This window comes from Ctenocephalides felis, unplaced genomic scaffold, assembly GCF_003426905.1.
Source record: "Ctenocephalides felis isolate EL2017-DRISC unplaced genomic scaffold, ASM342690v1 CF-g0.4_SCAFFOLD_03571, whole genome shotgun sequence".
Lineage (NCBI taxonomy): Eukaryota > Metazoa > Arthropoda > Insecta > Siphonaptera > Pulicidae > Ctenocephalides > Ctenocephalides felis.
The window spans coordinates 14,891,261-14,915,516 of NW_020539725.1; the positions used below are offsets into that span (position 1 = coordinate 14,891,261).

Sequence of the window (24,256 nt, forward strand, 5' to 3'; positions counted from 1 at the left end):
TTTCTGATTTTTAGATGAATATGTGAGAAAGAAAACAACTTATGATATGCTTATAAAGTAATACATTTGATTTATATGTATATATATATATATATTATTTTTATGCAATTAGGGTCTCTAAAATATATGATATATCAATTTAAAACAAGTAGATTATTATACAAACATATATTAAATATTTAAGATCGATTGGAATGCTTTCAATATTATAATTTAAAATTGAACCCAATTGCTATTTGTTGTCGTTTCGGCTGGGGGTTTCACAGGAGCATTACCACTGAAAATCATATAAATCATAGTCTTATCAAAAGTGATAATGTAATAACACACTTTATAATTATTTAAAATTATTTTATATAGAAGTCATAAAAGTAAAATACACATCTGCAACGCTTCATCAGTGAGTTTTTTTGAATTCAAAAATATGTTTTAAATTCATTTTGCCAAAACTTTTTAAATATATTCATTGCTATTAATACAAGAAAATTAATATAATAAAGGTGAAAATTGATTTTTGAATTTATACTATAGTGCCTGTTACAGGTTAGTTTATTTGAGTTTTTATTATAAAACAATAATTATTTTTATTATCGAAATAATATTTTTTTTATTACCTTGCAGCTGAAGCAAAATCTCCCCAGTCTTGTCCAGAAGCAGCGACATTATTTTTATGGGCTGGGCTTAATTTTGCAGAATTACTCGGAGGTGGAGCAATCCTTCCACTTGAATTACCAGGTGGAGGTGGTAAAATACTAGAACCTGGAGGACTAATTCCAACTTTAGGTTTGCTTTTTGATGATTCAGAACCATCTTTTTTCTGTAATACATTAAAACACATACTATAATCACAAAATTATACCGTAATAATGTGCATATTCCAAATCTTTGTGCTTTGAATGAAAAAATAAATCTTTGAATCAATTGAATGAATTCATAGAGGATTATTATAAAAGCAATGAATAGGCACAAAATTTATTACTAATTATAAGTCTAAGCATTTTTTTTGTTAATAAAGTTTAAAACTTGAATAATTTTTTTGTGTTGTGAAAATTACCAAAATTGTACACTCACATAAAGGTATAGATTAATCTTACTTATGATATATATTTGAGGAGTGTGAAAGATGATCGAATGTGAATAATATATTACACACTAAATTTTTGTTAATGGGTCCAAAATATTTTATAAATGTAACAAATATGCTGTCTAAAAAGAATCTAATTTACCGTTATTTTCATATTAATCTTAATTGTTTCATTTTCCTTAAAACCAAGATCCAGTTTTTGCTGAGGTTCAACCTTCTCTTTTTCAATTTCTTGCTCTTTCTTAAGCCATTTAAAATGATCTTGTAAAGCAACATTGAAATCAAATGAATCAGATCTGTCACCAAAACCAAGACCAATAAATGCAGATCGACCTAGAATAAAACATACTATAAACACAACTGTGGCAAACAATTAAATACTTATATATAAGTAAATGAACAAAATTTTTTTCCAATTCGATATCTTCATTATATTTTCACAAATCTAGCAATAGTATTCAAATATTACTAGACAATTTTATCATTATCTACAGTTTTCAAAATAGTTGAAATCAAAATTAATAGAGTGCTTCAACAATAAAGTTCAATAATTTAGTTTTAAGTTATTAGGTAACAGAGTTGTTATTTGAAGCATTAAACATAATTAATAGTAATTGATTTTAATTAAATTAGTTAATTAACACACTCAAATTTTTAAAATTAAGTTTTTCAAATATATTGCTTCCTTATTGCTGTTAAATTATTAATCAGTAGTACACTATAATTGTATAAAAAAACAGATAATATGGAGTGCTATTATAAGCTCAATTCAACTTTAGGTGTTCCATGATATAGATATTTAAATATTATCAATAAAATTATAATATAACCTTCATTAATAATATTGTAACATTTTGTTGTATAAAGTTTATTTCAAGAATTTTAGCTAAATACAAATTTTATTATAAATATACTTAATTACCTGAACCGTCTTGAATCCGCAAAACAAAATATCGAGAACTATCAGTAACAGCTTCTACTGCAATGCCCGGATAACTTTCTATAGGGCATTGTGCAAAAAGTTCTCCTGTTGCTTTGTCTTCTAACTTAATTGTACAAAGTGACCCCTTGCAAACAAGCCTCATGCGGCCAGTCCATGAAGGCTCAGTCAAATTCCAATCATCGGCTCTAAAAAGAAAATTGAGATAAATTATTTATAAAATACATATTTACACACACACACATACATATATTCATATATATACATATATATTTGTAAAAAAATTCAAATCAAAGGCTAACTCAAATGAAAGATAAAGACTACTTCAACTCGAGACTTGATATAAGGATTGATAAGATTTTTTTCATAGTTTCAGATCTCAGTTAAAGTGTAGGTAGCTAAACATATGAGAGAAGGCTCGAACAGGTCATATTCTTTATTATAGTACAGAGGTACCTTCTTGAAATTACATGTCATATAAATAATCAATAAATTTATGTCGTTACTAACCTGTATCCTCGATTGGAAGTACGTGCCGGAATTTTGAAAACAAATACTTCAGATTTAACTAACAAGACACTTTCATAGGTATCCATAGTTAAAAATCGAAAAAAAAAGCAATTATGTTATCAACTAAAGCGGAAAGTAGAATGAAGTGTTCAGATGTACACGCGGCAGCACTGGAATATTCTGATAATTTTAAGTTAACTTTTTTAAATACTAAAATTTATCTGAAAGTTGAAACTTGACTGATGGGTGGTTTTTAGAGAGATCACTTTTCTGAAGTGATACGATCTGTCAACTTGCAATGACAGATAACACAAATAAATAAACACTTGCGATGTCTGCGATATCAGTTGAGCCAACACTTGTATCTTGCACGATGACTAGGGGGATATTGAGCAACTTACTACTGTTGGTAGCCGTTGAAGATTTCAAATTTTATAAAACAATTTCCGTTTTCATTAATTAACTAATAATAACGCTGAAAAGTTTATTCCCAATTGAAATATTTATTTTTAAAATTAAATTATTTTGCAAATATATAATATTCAAACAATCATCAAATTCTATTTATATTTATTTTTTAAAGCCATTGCATACTAATATAAAGTTGTTCGAAAAGTCACTTCGTTTTTTACCACCAGAATTTACCTATATTTCTTTGAACCTAACATCACACTTAAGCCCTATAATCATTATGTGAGGGGGCGTCCATTAATCACGTGAGGTTTCTAGGGGGAGGGGAGGGTCTGACAAAAAATCACAAAATATCACGTGGGGGAGGGAGGGGTATAGTAAGATATCACGTGTATTTATTTTTTAACTGACTTTTTTTTAAAAAAAAACAAACATTTTCAAAAAAAAATTAAAAAAAGTTACAGTTTTATCATGTAACTGAAAATACAGGTGATGTTTGGGGCGGGAAGGGGGGTAATTTTGAATATCACCATGGATCACCAAGGGGGAGGGGGGGTCCAAAAATCCTCAAAAACTCGCTCACGTGATTAATGGACGCCCCCTGATTTGAAAACTTATTTTTTAAGGCTTGCGTGTAAAAAATTCTTATCACTTCCACGCAGTAGTTTTTGGATGGTGCCACTTTGAATTTTCGACATCTTTTACTCTTTTGCTATAGAAAAGATAAAAATACTGTTTAAGTCAAAATGAAATTGACCAATGTGTACGGAAATGACGTGTTGATAGTACGACAGTGATAAAATTGGTTTGCTGAATTTCATTCCTGGTATTTTGATGTCCAAGATGCTCCAAGTCCAAGAAGTACGGTTAAAGCTGATAAAGACGCGAGAGAGGCATTAGTTGATGCAAACCGGTGAATAACAATACGTGAGATCCCATCCCAATTTATCAAATTTAACAGTTCATGGCCACTCAAAAGGTCTGGGATTTTCCTCGAAACTCAAGATATGGTTCTCATAGGAAGAAATGTGTGTCGTCGCACTGACGTCCGCGATTCGCCTCTGAAAAGTCCTGAAAATTATCAGGTTTTGAAGCAAATTGTCACTAGGAATATCAAATGGGATATAAAGAATACAATACACGCAATTGTCTATGAAACGAAAAAGAACCTGCACAAAACAAATAAAAAGCTGAAATTTGTCAGAAAAAGATAATGCGGTATGTTTGGTAAGATTTTAAAGGAGTTGTTCATTTTTCAGCTTTTCCAGGATAACATAATGGTTAATTCGGATGCCGTCAGCTGGATAAACTGAATGATATACTCTAATAGAAATGGTAAGAATTAATTCACAAGCAAGGTATTGTCCTGCTTCACGACTGCGCATAAGTTTGGTCAATCGCCAAAAGCTTTTGTAGGTTGAATGAGACCCAATGACACATTCACCATATTCTCCAAACCTGTCATCATCGCACCATTATTTGTTCCGGCCAAAAAAAATTTTTTAGACGGTAAAACCTTTACCTCAGCATGTCAAACCACACCTTGATCAGTATTGCTAATAGCGACCAATAAATGTATGATCTCGGAATTATGCTAATACCATAAATATGACAAAAGAAGTTTGAACAAACCTGCGAAAACATAATTTATTAAAGTATTTATTTGATTATTGTTCGAAAATTATGTGCCAAAATGTCTATAAAAAACGAAGTTACTTTCCGAATAACCCAATAATATTATTGTTACAGACAGAGGCTTATTGTAAAGTTTGAATTATTAGTTTTAACACTTTTGAATTATTAATTTTAACTAAAAGTTAAATCTAATGCCAGAAAGAAGCTTATGTCTAAAGACTATATAAAAATAGTGGTGCATAAAATTGTGCCTTAAAACAAATTGCTGAAACTTTCCATACTGCAATGAAATATACTAGGAATATTAATAATTTTAAAATAGATCATTATAAATACTGTAACTTTCATTATCTGCATTTATTATATTTTAGACGACGATTATATATGTTTATATAAAAAGTAAATAAACAAAACTTAATGAAGCGGTGTTAGAATGAAGGATCTTATCTCATAATCAAATCTTATATAAACTGAATTGCAAAGTTAAAATTATTTATTTGAAGTATATAAGTGGAGTTTAGAACTTTAGATAGAGCCTTAGAATTTGATCTAGAAATGAATTAAAAATCTTAATCATTTTTGATAAACAAATATTTTTTTGCCTTTTTTTGCTTTCCCCAAAAACTAATCGTTTCTTCGCACTGTCAAGACAAGCTAAATGTTTTTTGTATCATTCAAATTAGATGTTTCATTCTCTCAAAAGCTTAGCTCCGTATCTCCGAAATGACTGGACCTGTCATTGCCAAAAACTAATTAGTACATCTACCCATCCGTAGGAATCGAATGTTTTTTTAATTATTCAAATGCATTCATACATACATACACTCATACACACATCCATTTTTTCTAAGGTATGCCAAAATGTTCAGACATCTTCGGAACGTGATTACTATAACTTACTCTACAAAAAGTTAATAAATGTACGTACATACTTAATACACCTATATTTAGTAAAACCCATTTAGACTAAAAACGCGTCTTAAGCAAGAAAGCGTATAATGTCGGGGCTCGATATGGAGCGGGATCCTAATCTTAACGGGGTTCTACTGCATCGATCACATTAACAGTATTCTTTATTAAAAAAAATAATTGAATTTGATTAACAAATTGATTTGGCGTCTATTAATCAAGTAATCGAATTTTTAGGAATTATTAGACCCTCCTCCCGTTTGTGAAACGTCGTGATATTAAAATTTACCATCCTCCCCCACCATACTTCACGTTCTTCATTAATACCGAAAAATTGGTTTAAACAGATTTTTTTGTTTTTCAATTGGCATACATAAGCTTATAATTACTGATAAACTGTTTTCATGTTTTTGTGGATGTAAACCAAAAATTCGGCCCATATAGTGTTAATCTTGACTTGTCCATTATGGATCTTATGAATTGAACTATATTTATAAAAGAACTAAATACATTTAGTGTATAATCAATAATTACACAATAAAAAACTTTTATTAAAAACTTATTAAAACAATTTATTAACAAAATAACACATTTTTTTAGTACTGGGCCAATAAATGAATCACAATGTCGCTCGATACAATCATGTTAAATCTATATGAAATTGGAGAAATGCATATACAAAATACGCGAACGGGATTGGCTTGTTTTGCCAGTGCTCCTGTGGAACAATCAGTGTTCCACTTATATATCTAAGCGAGAAAACGAGCGATTTTTATCCGATCCTATTAAACAACTGATATATGATATGATATCACTGAGTTACTAATTCTGGGCTTGATATGGTGGTGCTGGTAGAAGCATTGCTCTGGGTATAGGCCATGTTTTTTCTATCTCTGGATCTGGCGAATCTCCCACATCCTGTTTCCATTTGCGAGCTAGTTCTTCTCGGTAATCCTTGAGCAACTTGTCTCTAGGAATACATTCGTTTTCATTCTCCTGCATGTGAGGATATATAATTTTCTGTAAACAATAAATGAATGTGAATTATATATCTTTTATAAAATCTACTTTTGCGAATACTGGACCAGGTTAAATTCTAAATAGGTTAAATTTAAAAATCACATACGTCCACAAAATATAAAAGATGTTTGTATTGGATGTGTGACATATGTTTGCCAATATACTTTTTAACGCTGAACAAGTCAAATTGAGGGGTCAAACTGCGAAAAACGGAGAAGAATAAAATTTAACGGTAAAATCTGCGATCTAGTAATTTTTCTGCATGATCATGAGAATCTTATAATTTCTGTGGTTTCTTAATTTTTGTCTATTTATTTTTATTTTTTAAGGCCTTATTCATATTCATTGAGTTTCTTTTTGTAAAATCCAGCACTGAAAAATCTGCAAAAATATTTACAACTAGCTGTACCCTGATTTAGTTTAAATTAAAAAGGATACCAAAGATGTGTGCTTGTTACATTTAGTTTAACTATCTGTTCAACAATTTACCTATTCAACAATTTGTTTACGAATTTACCTATAAACTTGTTAATTAATATACCATTTTACCGACTTACCAATTTACCTATCAACCAGTTTCACATGTCTACCTATTTACCTGTCAACCTGTTTATCCGTCTTGTCTTATCTACCAGTTTATCTGTCCTGTCTACCATTTCACATATCCTTCAATTTACCTGAACATCAGCTATTCAACAAATTCCTGTCTACCAATTTACCTATCGACCTGTTTATCAATACACTATTTTACCTGTCAACCAATTTACCTGTCATCTTGTTATAAATGTCTACCAATTAACCTGTTCAATAAGTTACCTGTTGAACAATTTGTCTACTAATTAACCTGTCAACCTGTTTATTTATCTACTTATTCGTCTATCTACCAGTTCTCCTCTCTTCCATTTTACATATTCTCCAATTTACCTGTCCACCAGTTTACCTTTATGAATTCTCTAATTCACTTTATTATTTGTTTGAAAATGAAAGCTCAAATTGATTCTACGTTTCAGTTAGAAAACGTTTGTATGTGAAAAAAAAGGGCTGTTTTCAGGGTTTTCCCGGTAATTATTCGATTTTTTCTCGCCGTAAGAACGATCTTTGAACTTTAACCAACATTTTACAAAAAGAATTGGCCAAATTGGTCCAGCGCGTTGTTGAGTTATGCGCTTACCAACCATTATTTGAAAATCTGTTTGCAGATTGCTGCCATATGCTGCTAAATTCTACAAAAAAAAATCAATAAAGATGAATAAAGCTTTGCAGAAATCTGTTGCCTAAGATATTTGAGGTGAATAGGGCATTGGAAAACTTATGTTGTATATCCAATACAGACAACTTTTTTCATTTTGTGGACTTGTGTAGTTATTATACCATTGATGTTTCTATAGAGATGGTATGCCATCATTTACTATTTTAGTAATTATATTAAAACTAAATGTAAGTGGTATTTTGCTTTAAGTAAGCATTTTTCGCGCACACTTGCAAACGAGTGCTTGTATATTATTTTCTGTAATTCTTCCACTTTTTGGGGGTCTATAATATTTAAGAATGTTCGTCGAGAGTTTTAGACCAAAAACTTTATTTCCATGTTGAATTTCATTAAAATCGCCACACTTTTTTATAATGTTTATTTACGAAGAACCGGCCCAGCTGATCTTTGCCAAAAACTGATCAGCATAGTTTCCAAATTATGTGTTTTGATGGGCATTTAGTTTTCTAAAATCCGGTTAGGATTTTTTAATAAACGTGGACAAAGATTTTTGCTTATTTCTGCTAATTTTAAACCACAGTTGGGCCGATCGTAATAACGTAATAACGCTAATAATAAATTAATTAAACAAAACGCACTATCCGAAAACATTAATTGAAAAATTATTTCATCCTATTTAGCTAATAATAAAGGATTATTTAGCATATATTAATATACATTATGTGGTGTAAGCCAGTATGAATAGAATCACGTAATTTTTTTTTCAATATCAGACCCTTGCAATCCTCAGAATGGGCTGGCTTTTTACATATGCTTTCTAAACAGTTAAAAGAATACACCCTCAAAATTTGAGCCTTGTGGGAGCAAGTTATAAAAATTTTTTTCTGACATTTTCACAAATTAAAGGGATGTTGACGCAATCGCGGAATGACTGCCAGAATGGTACTTTCTTAATGGGTTGATAATAAAAAATATTAAAAAAATTTCTAGCTCTGTGAAAATAGGTTAGTCAAATAGTTCACTGGCCTTAGACTAATAGTTTTGTGAAGGCCACTTGTAATTCGTGAAGGTAAATTTGTAATGATATACACCAATAAATAACATTTTAAAATTAAAAAAAAATCACAATGACGTACAATTTAAACAATCACCGAAACTTAGTAGTATTCATATACATTTTACTGAGCTTACCTTAGGGTACATGAGGTTCATTTCAGCAATTTTACACTCATTTCTCACGAATTTAGGCCATGCTGGTCTCATGCATTCCGAAAAAGATGGCCTGCAGATTATATGGTTTTGGTTAAAATTTATTAGTATTTTAAATATTACAATTGTTATAGAAACCTATTGGCGATTTAGATAATAAATTCGATGCGTTGAACAAGAAATATCCAAATATTCGAATCCTAACATTTATATTTGTTGATTGCTTATTGATTTATACGTTTATAAAGAAAATAAAAATTCTGAATTAGCATAAAATAAAATAAGACATATTTTTCTTCAAACATCGTCTACATCTTTATTTTTTAAAATTTATGTTATTACCATTCTGCTAGTATTTATTCTACTAAGATCTAAGATCCACCGTAGGTCTTAGCAGAATATTTAATCTTACAAAATTATTCTAATAATGGATATTCACCTTGGACTGAATGGCCTTTTACATTTTCGCACTATATTTTTCTTAATGCACATAATTCTCAATCTCCTTGGACATCCTGGTGATCGTATGCGTTCGCAAAATCTGCAAATAAAATTATGGTTTCATTTTAAGGATTGCTTCATTTGTAATTATGTTTTTTTTATCAATAACAGTTTCGAAAATATCTACCATTTTAATTTTTTTTTATCTTCCTCCACAACATTGTTTGCTGATGATGAGTTGAACTGAACGTAAAATATAGTTTTGACTCATAGTTATTAAACTTATTTATATTTTATTTTTGACTAATATTATTCTTAGTTTTATTTTTACAAATTATGTTAAAAAAATCTATTTGTATGTGCATTTTTCTGCTGAGATATGTATTAGTTTTTTCATTTATAATAAAAAAAGGTATTTTATTTCATTTTTAATTAATATAGAATAGATAAATGATGACATTGGCAAGAAGTACAGCAGATGATTAAATAATATTATCAAAGTATTATGTATCATTGTGTGCTTTAATCCTACCTGTAAGGCTTGTTTGTTCTAGGATAGTGTTGAGGCTTGAAGCAAGGACGTTTTCGAGATGTTATTGGGAAATTTGGAATAGGTGGCTGTAAACAAAATATCTTAGATTTAATTTAATTATATTATTTGTTGCATGCGTTAATCTATCGCATAAAAAATATTTTATAAATTTCTTATATACTCAATGACAACAAATAATTAAACTTTTTAATTACCAAGTTGTGTTTCTGGTTGAAAGCAGCCAGCGATACTTTGCCACCAGGATTGGTGGCCAACTTATCAGAAATGACTTTCTCCACTTCAACTTGTTTCCCCTTATTATTTACTGTGTTAGGTCCCGAAGAAGACGTCCCCACCGATCCCCCTGAATTAGATCTTTCAATTCTTTCCCTGTGCTTTCGTTTTCCTTTACCAGAACCCATTTCTATGCTGGCTTTACGGTCTGGTAGAGGTGAACGGGTAATAGAGGTACTTGATGTGCTCTTCAGTGAATCCTTCGAATTTAAGGATTTTGGTGATTTGTCCCTCTCATTTTCTTTGCAAGTTTTCTTCCATTCTTCAAATCTATTAATTGAATAGCGATTAGCAATTCAATTATAATATAATCCAGCACCTAACTTACGGTGAGGGATAAATTACAAAAAAGCATCACTTCGAATGGATCGAAAATATTAAATTCTTGGCATTATGAAATCTAATAAGTAGATAATTGACTTAATGATCTGAAATGATTTGACACTATGGAAATCAATTAAAACAAAAATATTGACCTCGTAAATGATTTTAACGCATGCGAGATAAGAATGATATATTAGTTTCAATTTCAGCGATAGAGTTGGTAATAGTGACCTTTTTTATATTATTTTATATTTTTTGACTACGGTACTATCTTACTATCTTAATATTTTACGAATGCAGCAAAATTTGTTAAAAAGTACCATTTTCATAGACCAAAATTCTAATCGTCTACAAAAAATATATTATTAAAATAAAATAATCATACATAATTTAACACAATATAATCTAATTATCAGAACGCTACAGATATAGTTATCATGCTTTAAATTTATAGATACCATTTCTTTTGAGAAAATTTAGATAAATAATAAGTTGAGAGATCTAAATTCTAAAAAAAACATTTATTTTCGTAACACCTTCAATCAATATCCAGTAAATTGTGAGAGGCAATATACTAGCGCGTTAAGTAAATTATGTTAAATTATAATTGTACTAGCAAACCCGACGAACTCCGTTTTGCCACCAGATAGTTTCGTGAGAAAGATTAAGAAATTTTTTGTTTGTTTTATATTTGAAAAGGAAAAATGTGATTTTATTATACAACAGTAATGAATTTATTCCGATTACAAAAATGAAGTTCTTTAGTTGAACTTCTCTAAGTAAATGAAAGTGAATCCGCAAATTATACGTTTCATTGAAGTGCTCTTTGGTAAACCACATTTTTTGTTTTTTGGTCTGACGTTAACACAAACAAAGCGGATGGTTTTCCAACTCGTGAACAGGCAACGTATATGTGAAAAACAATGATTTTCTAAATAATCTATTTGAAACTTATCCCGCAAACACTAAGCGATTGGCCTTGCGACTTGTTATTGCGAACGCAAGGCGAACTGGAAATTGCAATCGTTTGAAGTCAAACGGAAGACCAGTCAGAATCAGAATCATTGGTATGTCACCAAATCGACAGCAATTTTTGATTGAATGGTGAAATTCAAGGCGTGTATATCATTATTCTTTGCGGCAAGAATTGCTCGTTGACTTAACCAAGCATAATTCTGATAATTCTCACTAATGTCAGTACTCGATTTTTTAATTACGGTGCGTGAAGTTCCAGCAGCTTACATTAAGGCCCGATGCCATGCACAACTAATTTTCTTAGCTATAAACATTGCGGAGCCCGAGACCTTTCCAACGAAAGCAAAATTGTCGAAATCGGTTCGTGCGTTCTCGTGTTATTTCGTCAGGAAGGAAAACCCGACTTATTTTTATATATATAGAAGATAATTGTTTTTTATGTGCATAGACTCGAAATGTTATTTCAAGAAAAAATCAAGAACTAAGAAAATAATAGCAGAAACTAATTGCTTGTAAATATCTACTAATGTTCACAGCAAGTGATCTGTATACAATTAACAGTTAAAAGAATTCGAACAAAAAAAAATTACTTTTGACTTTTTAAAAGCAATGCGGTCTACAGATCATGTAGGGCACAGACCGAAAGCAATAATGGGAACTTATTCGGATGACCATACTTGCCCCCCCTTAGACCCTATCTCAAAATCAGTATAGTTTAGCTTTTATGACGACTGCCAAGTACCGCACCATGACACAAACGTATCCAGTCTACCCTATACATGCTTAGAACATAAAAAATTAAATACATACCGGGCACACTTATTTTCTTCTTTTTCAACTTTAATGGGTTTTGTAATTTTTGATCTCTTTTGGTCGCATTCACTGGCACAATTTCTCAGATCAGCCTTGCATTTATTTCCTGGCATTCTTCTGACCGATTGTCCAGATACGCATTTGTTCAGAGATTCCTTCGAACTTGCTGAAAGAGTTTTTGACGACTTCGCCGACAGTAAAGATGTACTTGAAGATTTGCTATTGTAAATTTATATATATTATATATATACATATATAAACTTTATTAGAAATTTGTTTCAAAATCGGATTAAAATATTTTTTCTAATTTTCTGGAGTGAAAATATCATCTAAAATATAAAAATGAATCGCAAAATGTATTGGTAAGCGCATAACTCAACAACGCCTGGACCAATTTGGTCAATTCTTTTTTTAAAATGTTCGTTGAAGTCAAACGATGGTTGTTACGTCGAGAAAAAATCGAACAATTGCCGGAAAAAGCCTAAAAACAGCCTAAAAACAGCCCTTTTGAAATTATAATTAAAATAAATTTAGATGAAACTTCATGCAACTTTCTTCATTTTATACTTGTATAATCATTATCTGAATTAAATTATGAAACAGATTAATGGACCGATTCTGCCGCATAACAGATAAATGTTATGACAAGGCCATGTTATGAAGAACATTCCATACTGGATATTGACAAAAGCCTTGTGGTTGGTGTGCAGTCAAGCGAATTTCTCAGGTTGTCAGATGAAAAATCTAACCTAGAAACCGCAAAAATATCAACAAAAATGATCTTAGATAACAGGGTGTTTCAGACACAGCTTCATAACATACGAATGACGTTGCAGTTTATGTGTAAAACGCCTGAATACACAGCAAATACATGACATTTTGACAGTATTCAGTATAGTTCAGTAGCATAATGTATGGAAGTTGGTGCGTAACATGGTCTTGCCATAATATTTTTCTGTTAGGTGGCAGAATCTGTCCCTAAATTTGCTTATATAAAAATACAAACGTACGAAGTATAATCAACTTTCTTCTTCACTTTTTTCTTAAGATCCAACTTTCCACATTCGCTAGCACAGTTTTTCAGATCTGCTTTACAGGGGTTGCCAGCCATTCTTCTGGTCGATTGTCCAGCCTTACGAGTTACTACAGGTCCACTTGAACAACTTTTGGTAACACTTTTTGATGAAGTTTTCGACGACACGGAAGCATTCGAAGATCTTTGACTGGCAAAAACAACTTTATAGTAATTATTATAAATATTATTTTTCTTCATTAAAATGACCAAATTAAAATAGATAATTATTGATAAAAATCAATCCATATTGGAAATTGTTTAATTTTCATGATCAACACAATTATCAATTTGGAATTGAATATTTTTTGAAAAAAAATACTTGCTAATAGAGATACAAACTGGAGAAAGAATTTTTGGTTTTTTACTAGTTTTACTAGCTGTAATGACTTGGAATAACATTATTGACAAAAATATTATGTGTTAGACATTGTATGACTAAATTTTTTAATAGAATTAGTCAATCAATTATCGATTATCAACTAGCAATAGTTGGACTGCAATAGTTAATAGTATATATTTTATATTAAAGACCCATGTATATTTTTATTATTATTATTAAGTGTATATGATCGGTACTAACTTTTAATGATAAAAACTATCTTTTGGCATATTTTTTCATGTTAATGTAACTTTCAAATCCTGTTGTTTCTTCTTCAATAAAACATTGTTAGTGTACACAGTCGCTACACTTTGAATTTAAAATTTTTTATCAAATAAAATTTAATTCAGTAGTTTTAACAAAAAAGGAAATAGATCTCATTGGATACCTATTTAGCCAAAATTATTTATAATATGTAGCAATTCTTATGAACTTTACTGAGTCTTTAATTAACAGGGATGGTTTTTTGAAGTTAATATTACCTTAATGTTCCACTAGAAGATTTTCTCAATGCATCGCTTCCATCATATGTCAATCTACTTTGAGAACTTCTGCTCCTTAAAGGTTTTGAACTCATTTCACATTTTTTATTTGAGCCAGAAGATTTTGATCGAGTCAAATTTTTGTCGCCCGATTGGCTATACCGATCTAAATAAAATATTTTTTATTTTGATTTAAAACATTCTAACAGAATTTTCTTCAAATAATTATATATCAACACTTACTCGATTGTTTCCAATGTTGATCAAATTCTAAATATTCTGGATCTGTATTTTTTGTAATATCCACGCTAGATTTTTGACATTCTAACTTACGTAATTCACAATGCGATGTTTTACTTTCTTCAGATTTAGATTTTGATCTATAAATTTTGTTTTGCAAGTACTTAGATTTGGATTTATCAACTATATATATTAAATTTATTATTTTATTTACCTGACTTTCGATATTTTTGTACTTTTGCAGCATTTCTTACTTTTATTAGACCCACTAGTTATAGATTTGCTTTTAGATTTTTTAATAGAATCTGTAGATTTTTTACATGATTTTTTTGGAAGCCTAAAAGTACATCGACAAAATTATTTTTTGAACGGGTATTAAATGTAGGAAGATAATGATTGCATAACCAAAGGCAATAATAGTAAACTAATTAACGATGATTTTCTGCAAACTTAGTGATATTCGAGAGTACTATATATATATATATATATATATATATGTATGTATAGAATAAAATAAAAATATGTTATTGTATTTACCAATGTGTTTTATCTGATGTATTAGCTGCATTATGATAACTTTTAGTAGAAGTTCCAGATAATGTAGGTTTCACACATTTTTTATTGGATTTGTTTTCTCCTTCTGGCGGAGCGCTAAATCTGTAAGTGATTGACCAATTGACAAATATATAGTTAAAAGTTGAAAAAGCCTATTTATGTACCTGTTTCATTTTATCTTAGCCATCGCCTTATATCAGTATAATAATACATGTACTGACTGACGACTCAGTAATATTCAAGTAAATAAATATAAGAATTATTAATATTTAAATAAATATAGGAATTTTGCTGATAAATATTGGAATAAACTTGATATTAACACTTTAGGAACGGCACGGATTTCAAAACAATCCACTTTACCGGCTGTAAACTTGATTTCATTGTGTATGTCATGCAATTTGTTTGATAAAAATTTGTGGTCATTGAAGGACATACATTTATAATATTAATTTATTTTTGATCATTTTATAAAGAATGGTGACGTTCAAAACAATTTCCAAAATACATAGCTGGTTGGTTTTGACATGTTTTGCAATAAAATGTTGTTCGTCACCTCCCTCCTGGTGCTTTTCTGTCGGAACAGACAATACAATCCCTTTTTCTTTCACTCGCATTTAGAATATGCCACTGATTAGTCAGTATATTTGGTCATTTTTTTGCTGCCATAATGGTTTATTTTTTCTATTATATTGTCTAATAATTCATTTATCAAATATAAAGTAAAATAATCTATTGGATGTCTTATATTGCTTGGTATTTGTAATCGTGGTGTTTGTTGATGTATGTCAAACTCGATTATTGAAGGAGAATCGGCACATTCGCTAATGTCTTCCTGCTCTTCATTTATTTTGTCGAACTTCTTCTTCTTTTTGTTGGTTGGATAATATCATCATCACATTCATCACTATCATCGTTGCGAATAGTAATTTCGTAAAAATTGTCTGTATGAATGTCTATTTGAAACTCATCTTCACTACTGCTTAATTTACAAAATTTACCATTCGTTTTGCCATATTTAAAAGCGCTCGGTCGTTTTAAATAATAAAAAAAGACCATATAGCGAAGAAAAAAGCTAAAAAGACTACTAAAATAACTTAAAATTATTTTCAAAATACAATATTGTTTATCACTGCTATATGTAATTTATTCAACTTTTTTATGCAAACTGAGTCATTGATTATAAAATAGCCTGTGTCTCACAGAGTATGTTTGTCCACTGAGGATATCAATATAACTAATAAATAGAGCTTCTACTATATTATAACCATGCATTGCCATTTTAAATATTTTTTTTTGTATATTGCCAATAAGTTTTACCTTGAATATTTATCCAGTGGTTGGCTATCATGTTTTTCGTTGTTTTTATTTGGACAAGGAACGCAGTCTGGTCGGGATAAATTTTCACGTTTTAATTCTTCTTGCGTTTTTTCGCCAAGTGGGTAATGGATTCTGCGCCATGCGCCTGATACCATATCGCTTTTCTTTTTTCCCTAGATTATTGATAACAAAAAAAAATTATGACCAAAATATAACCAAATACAGCAATGCACTAATTTTTAACACCTAAAATGTAATACATTTGGCAAAGTTTTACATGTAATTAACAACAAATATCGTTTTTCATCATCTCTTCTATTAATAGCGATTTAATATGTAGTACGTCATGTAAAATTAGAAAAATATACTCTTACTAAGATTAAAAATCAAAAGATTTACATATTGTGGGTATGGGTAGGTACTCTATACTTTATATATACATACTTGTAATATTTTATCATTTTACATCTTTATTTTTTCATGAAAATGATCTTAAATGTTCTCTAATGTTCAGAAATAAGCACAAATCTAGAATTGAGAATAAAATATCGGTTTTAGATAAGTGCCAGTTAAGACTAGATTTTACTGCATAACATCATTAGGAAATGTTATCAATTATGTATGCAGAATCTAGTTTTTAACTTCCCGTAGGGCAAGTTATAGTAATCGCAACAAAATCGAAAATAAAAGTTTTTATATATCTTTACTAGGTTTCTGAACATTTTGATATATCTTAGAAAAAATGAATGTTTGTGTGTGTGTATGTGTGCATGTGTGTGTGTGTACGGATACAAATTTTCGTCGACGATTTTGGGAACACGGATCAACCGATTTGAATAATTTAGAAAACATTCGATTTTTATTGATAAGGAGACGTGCTGATTAGTTTTTGGCAAAGGCAGGTCTAGACGTTCCAAAGATATGGGGCAAAAAGTTCCAAAAACGGTAACTCAGTATTTAAGAGAACGGAGCGTCCGATTTTAATAATTCAAAAAACATTTCACTTGTATTGACAAGATAAAAAACTGATTGAATTTTTGGGAAGGCAGGTCTAGCGGTTAGGGACTCTCAATTAAAATAAGTTCAAAAAACGCCTTTTGGAGGTCAAAAATGATCATTAGACATATGCACATCAAATTATAAGATATTTTATAGAGATTTTCATAATGTATACACATTTTGTGTAAATTTTATTGGGTTCCGTACCAAAATTTTTTATTTGAAAGTTTATTTATATGGTTCAAACAAATGTTCTCGACAATTTCGACAGTATGGAATAACCGATTTGGATAATTTAAAAAACATTCGATTTGTATTGATAAGGAGACGTGCTGATTAGTTTTTGGCTGAGGCAGGTCTAGCCGTTCCGAAGATACGGGGCAAAAAGTGCCAAAAACGGCAACTCAGTTTTTAAGAGAACGGAGCGTCCGATTTGAATAATTCAAAAAACATTTTACTTGTATTAACAAAGTGAAGAACTGATTAAATTTTTGGTAAGGCAGGTTCATTGATTATGGGCTCTCAATAAAATAAGTTTGAAAAATGTCATTTGGCGGTCAAAAATGTTTATTAGACTTATGCACATCAAATTATCAGATATTTTTATAATGTGTACACATTTTGTGTAATTTTTTTTAGATTCCGTACCAAGATTTTTAATTACGGTACGGGAAGTACTAGCAATTTGCGTTAAGCATGATGCCATGCACCCCACTAGTTTTTTCATTTATTTGTAAGAGTCGAAATTACTTAAAAAATCACCCTATATATGATTTCACTAGCGCATAGTCTATTGTACTGGTGATTCTTGGTATAAAGTACCATTGCCTAGCACCGATGGCAAAACATTATCATCCATCAGGCGCTCTAAGTAAGCTTCAAATTTTAATACAATTTGATTTATTCATTGAGAAGTTCAAAAATCAAATTGCAAAGAGAAATCAACCTGCACAAGTACCTTTCAGGAGAGCCGAAAAATACACTTTTATGAAAAGATGTATATGCATTATAATAAACTTTGACTTTATAAGGTTAGAATTTTTATGTGTTTGTTTAAGCGGCCTCAATAAGTTATGTGCAATACCAGGAAAAAGGTGCTATGGCAGGAGTGGAAGTAATCTAAAAGACGTAACGTGAAAACTTATAATATAGTACATGCAAATTATATTATGAAAAATTTAATAATGAAATTATCGTCATAATCAATTTGGGTTCGCAAAAGGTAGGTAAGCGATCAAGAGCGACGGGACTTGATTCAGAGGTCCCGGGTTCGATGCCCATTTCGAGCAGCCTGTTGTCAGGCAGCAGTGACTACCATTTTTACTTGGAAATATAGATAACAATACGTTTACAAGTGAAAATAGCCCTTACCCAACATTGCTGCACCAATAAAAATAATTCAGACCTATTACGTAATTTCTAATAATATAATCATCAAATATGGATGGATTAACCATTGGGTTACCATCTAAAAATTCGAAGTAAGGAGAAGTTTTAGCCCAACAGTTTATAGAACGTAAGTTTAGTATTTCTGTCAAGATAAAACATATTTGATTTAATTTATCACAATAAAATATATACTTCTGCAGGACTGAAACCTGTCAGACAAAGGTTTTGTACTTGCTAAGAATCAATTACCAGTACAACAAAAAGTTTAGCCTTACTTAATTTAAAAGGTTCAGTAGTTCTTGGATCAATTATTAGAGTTTAAAAATTCAATATGATTTCTACCCATCCATTCACGTTCATAAATGATTGCTCATAAGTATTTCATTTTCAACATTTGTTCTTTTATCAATTTATCGAGTCGTTTATTAATAAATAATATTGTTTGGATGTATTTCCGTTTTATTATATTGGCTATGAAGGTGACAATTTTCATGGCATTGAATTTTACACGGGTTGGTTGCTACCCCTGGATAGTTTGATAGGACTAATTGTTCACTTGTAAAAGTAAAGTCCCCTTAACAACATGTATAATAAATGATAAATAAATATCTCTTCTACAATTAGAACTTAGTGACAAATTAGTGATTGATTGTAATAAGAACTGCAACAATTACAAGACAAATAAATGTTTAATACATAAATTTTATAACTAGCTGGCGGTATACAAATATCTTTTTAAATATTATTAACAAATAATATCTCTCATAAATATCTTTGGGCTTTGAGCTTACCGTATTTACCGTTAAATAGTGATAAAATATGGCATGATAATTATAGCAAATTAAATTCGCGTATATAAATGATTGCTGATAAGGTTTTCATTTTCAATATTCTCTTTTTTTTGTCAATTTATCGAGTCGTTTATTATTAAATAATATCTTTGAGCTTTGAGTTTACCGTATTTCCTTTTAAAACAGTGGTAAAATATGGCATATAAATGTAGCAAATTAAAGCTTACCCTTCCACAAGCTGTAGGACTTTGTTCCTTTGAACCACAGTGGTAAATTTTATGAGGTTTTTTCTCACGTTTGTATATTCCTGAAAGATACATTTAGTAATATGAGACACTTATATTTAATTATAATTGTGAATCAATTCTGAAACCATGTAAAAAAGGAAAAGATTTTAAAACATCTTTCTCCCATTTCAAATAATAATAAAATATAAATAATTAACTATTTATATATATATTTTATATGTATAATTAGTTATATTTTTGTCATTATCAGTGGGTACGAATAATTTCGAAAACATTATTTTCATTAACTATTTACTTTAAAAATAAAAAATGTAAAGCATATCATTAGCACAAAACACTAAACCAGTGCTTGTAGACTAGTAATTTTAATTATTTCTTTTGCGGACGCATATTATTTGGTTCTTACTATGCTTAGAATCAGAATTTAATTGTTTTATAAACGGATTACCTCATTTTATAGTTATAATACATAATCTCAAAGCAAATCAAAACAATAGCTTTGAATTATGTGAGTTTTGAAAATGTTTTACAATTATGGCCAGAGATTATGGTAGTGCATATATTAAAACAAATAAGCTTGCTTGTTTAATTTGGTATACGAAAGTATAAATACTTTTTCTGTTTCAATTAATTCAGAATCGGAATAATTCAAAAAACATTTTAACAGTCTGAAAAAATGATTAGGTTTTGGAGAAAGCAAAAAAACATTTTATTATTTCAAATTTTCAAACAATTTTTTTTTTATTTTCAATATTTTATTTAAATATTGTAAATGATTTGGATTTTGATTTTAATCCAGGCTAAAAATATTTAAAATTCCTCGATTATTTTTAACTTTCCGGTACAAAATGTTCAAGCAATTTGCCTTAAGACTTTTATCTTTTACCTTCAGGTGGTTGCAGGAGGAATTCTGGAAGATCATATCGTGGCAATGCTGGCTTGAAAATGCTATAATGCGGCTGCAGATAATCTAATTCATTACAGTCGCATTCTGTTTCGACATGCTTTGGACTCGGCTCCTATATTTTTCATAAAAAAAGTTACATTTTTGAAGTTTTGGTAAATCAAAATGCCATTATATTATCATAATCATAACAAGATCTATAACGCTATGTTTTGTACAATTATATTTATAGATTAAATAACTTATCACCCTAATAGGTCTTGTCCACATGTAACAGTGCAACTAAAAATGGTTTCATATTTTATAAGTAATAGTTGACCAGTTAAATGTGGCGTTCACATCGAACAGTTGCACAATTTTGTGTCGTGCGATTCGAGCTCATGACGAGTACATTCGTAAAACACAGAGAAAGTTACGATGATAAGATTTCGGATAAGAAATATGGGTTTCATTCACAAAATTGGAACGATTTATTACAATATTTTATTTTTATATTTTTGTTTAAATAGCTTACATTTCGGGAAAATCATACAACTTGCATTAAGGTAAAATGCAATGTAGAACTACTTATTAACTTTCCGCAGTAAGTTATTGTAATCGTCCGAAAATCGAAATTGAAAATTTTCACATTTCTTCACGTTTTGAAGGTTTCTAAACATTTTGGCATAACCCAGAAAAAATCGATGTGTTTTTTCAGGCGCAGGGATCAAACGATTCGAATGGTTCAAAAAACATTCGATTACTAATGATAGGGAGATGTGCTGGTTAGTTTTTAGCAAAGGCAGGTCCAGCCGTTTTGGAGATACCGAGTTAAATGTGCAAAATATAGCAGTTTTTGAGAGAACAAAGCATCTGATTTGAATGATTCACAAAACTTTCTGCTTGTTTTGACAAAAAAATTGGTTTTGAAAAAAAAAATTTTTTTTTAATTTTTTCCCAATTTTTTTTTTGTATATCGAAAATAATTCAGACTTTAATTTTAATCCTGGCTGAAATTCTAAAGCTCACTTATATACTTTAAATAAATCATTTTAAATTTGTAATTCATCAGTTTATATAACTCTTATGATTATTAGACAATGTTACAGTACGGTACGAGAAGTTCCAGCAATTTGCCTTAAGGCACGATGCCATACACAACTAGTATGATGAGTAATAAAATATTGAAATAACTTGGCACTTCAGACCATATTTCGTTTTTTTTTAAATCTCTATTTCACTGCCACTTCTCCATGACGAGTATATTCGTCAATCACACTTGACTGGTTCAGTTTATTGGTGCTAATAATAAGATGGTATAGACTTGAAAGGTTGATGTGATCTTAATTAATACATCAATAATTAATCTTTTGCAGTTCACATTATATCATTTTCGAAAATTACTTTTAGCTTTTGTTACCTTTAAGCATTCTGTGAAAGATGGATACGGAGGCACGACCCTCGTGCACTTTTTGCGAATAATCTTCCTTTCGCAATTCTTTCGTTTACTCAGAGCTTTGCAGCCAGGCATTCGGACACGAAGGCATTCTTTCTTTGGGTGTTTACCTATTTAGCAAATTTTATGTATATATTTATCATAAAACAATTTATGATATAGAAAATGAAAAAAGTAAATTCATAAAATCTATAATTTTACTACTTCTACTCGACAGTTTCCAACCTGTGGAGCCTCACGAGGACCAAAATGTCATTATCGAAAAAAAAAAAAATTAAAAAAATAAAGTGATATAAAAAATAAACGAAAAATTTGGACCACTGCATTGCTTGAATTTGCAAAATTTTTAATAGTTTTGTCAAAATGTTTGCAATGCCAAAGTCGGCCTTGCAAAATCTCGATCTCTTTTGCGGTGCCACAGGGATGGTGAATCCAGTCCCCCTACCAAAATGAAAGAAAAAAAGCAAGAAGGAAAAAATGGCAGCCATTTTTAAAAAAAAGTGTTAAAGAAGGCATTGTTATATTGCGTTATGTTATCAAGTTGGTTGAGGTAGGGGGACTAGGTATTGCAGTGGTGAACAAATTAAAAAAATGCAAGTCGATCCGACTTGTAGTTTTTTTTTAATTTGTGGCACCGCATTGAAAAAAGTCATTTTGAGAAAAACTTATTTAAAGTTTTTAATATGATGTACTAAATACACCATTTAATTTAATGTACTAAATACAGCATGGTGTTAAAAAATGATCATTATTAAAAAGGTCATGTGCATGAGGTATTATAATGAAAAAGAGAGCAGCTGGCATACAATAGCTCGCGGAGCGATGAAAAAACTGTTTTAGAGGATTATACATATAGAGATATATATACGAGTATATCTATAACTTCGTCAAAAAAATAGATATTGATATGATTTTTTTTTTAAATAATTCTAAGGTTTTTAGCTTTCATAATATCAAAAAATCTCCAAATCGAAAAAAAAACAAATAAAAACTGAACAACCCCCTTAATACAAGAAAAAGTTTTAGAGATATATAACGTTTTGGTTACGAGAGTGCTTCCCGCAAGAGTTACACGCTTCTCCACGTGCCAGTAAGCCAGTATTTGTTACACAAAATAATTTTTAATATTTTTTGAGCATCATCAATAAAAATGTATTTATTCTAAATAACTAAAAATAAAAAAAAACTGAATTTAAATATTCTAAATAACTAAAAACCACTATAACAAATCATTTTTCTTAATAATTTCACTCAAAAAGAAAAATTGTTTTCCTATAGGCGACACTCGTACACACAGGTCGTCAAGTGGATGTCGTCCATAGGCGACAATCATACACACAGGTCGTCAAGTGGATGTCGCCTATAGACGACACTCGTAGCGAAAGGGTTAAACTCAAATATTTAGTTCCTCACCTTTTCGATGTTTACGTCTGGGAGCCAACTGATTAGTCACCATCGGTTTGCGACGTCCACAAAGAATGTATCGCATCTTTCTAGAGAATTTCTTTCCAGTACGCCTTCTTTTCCTATTCAAGTAATAATTAATCATATATAATAAATTATAAAATTAATCGTGAGAATAAAATTAATGCTGAAAGTAATGATGTTAGAACCACTTTCTCAATCTATTTTAAACTTGTTACAAAATTTCGTTGTAACATTAACAGTTTGTTATAAAATTCGACAAAATACATTTCTAAGAGATTCTCTTTTTAGCTATATTTGCTATCTAAAAGCTTTTAGTAATTATAATTTACACACAAAATTTATCTTTTTTAAAAAAAATATGTGATGATATTGTAAAACTTTATTATTTTGTACAGAAATGTATGTTCATGATCATGAATCAAATAATGTTCAAATAGTTAGTGCTTCGGATAATTTATATAAATTATTGCACTTATTTACTTCGTATTTTTTATATTGCTAATGAATAATATTTTTTATTATTATTCTTTAGCAATAGATCAGCAATTAGAATTTAAAAGTTCTATGAGATATTTGGATAATATGACTTCACCAACTACGTCGGTTTTGTGGATGGAAACCCAAAACAGATATATTATTCTTATCTCTCTATGATTTTTTTACAATTGCAATTTTTGCAATAGTGATACAGGATGCAGCAATAA

The 24,256-nt window shown here is 29.9% G+C and overlaps 2 protein-coding genes across 2 annotated transcripts; both read right to left on the reverse strand.

Moving 5' to 3' along the window:
* LOC113385094 (NECAP-like protein CG9132) lies at positions 1-2,825 on the reverse strand. The gene is made up of 5 exons (XM_026622902.1): positions 2,535-2,825; positions 2,007-2,212; positions 1,227-1,417; positions 615-817; positions 1-277 (listed from the first exon to the last, which is right to left on the reverse strand). The coding sequence occupies exons 1-5, from the start codon at positions 2,618-2,620 to the stop codon at positions 214-216; spliced, it is 750 nt and encodes a 249-aa protein (XP_026478687.1). The 5' UTR covers positions 2,621-2,825; the 3' UTR covers positions 1-213.
* Positions 2,826-6,311: 3,486 nt separating this feature from the next.
* On the reverse strand, positions 6,312-23,613 carry LOC113385672 (NK-tumor recognition protein-like). Its single transcript, XM_026623516.1, has 16 exons — positions 23,538-23,613; positions 22,089-22,234; positions 20,672-20,804; positions 19,765-19,844; positions 16,359-16,531; positions 15,021-15,140; positions 14,698-14,820; positions 14,487-14,623; positions 14,244-14,409; positions 13,318-13,530; positions 12,305-12,526; positions 10,117-10,465; positions 9,902-9,987; positions 9,368-9,469; positions 8,911-9,001; positions 6,312-6,509 (listed from the first exon to the last, which is right to left on the reverse strand). The coding sequence occupies exons 1-16, from the start codon at positions 23,611-23,613 to the stop codon at positions 6,312-6,314; spliced, it is 2,415 nt and encodes an 804-aa protein (XP_026479301.1).
* Positions 23,614-24,256: the final 643 nt, after the last annotated feature.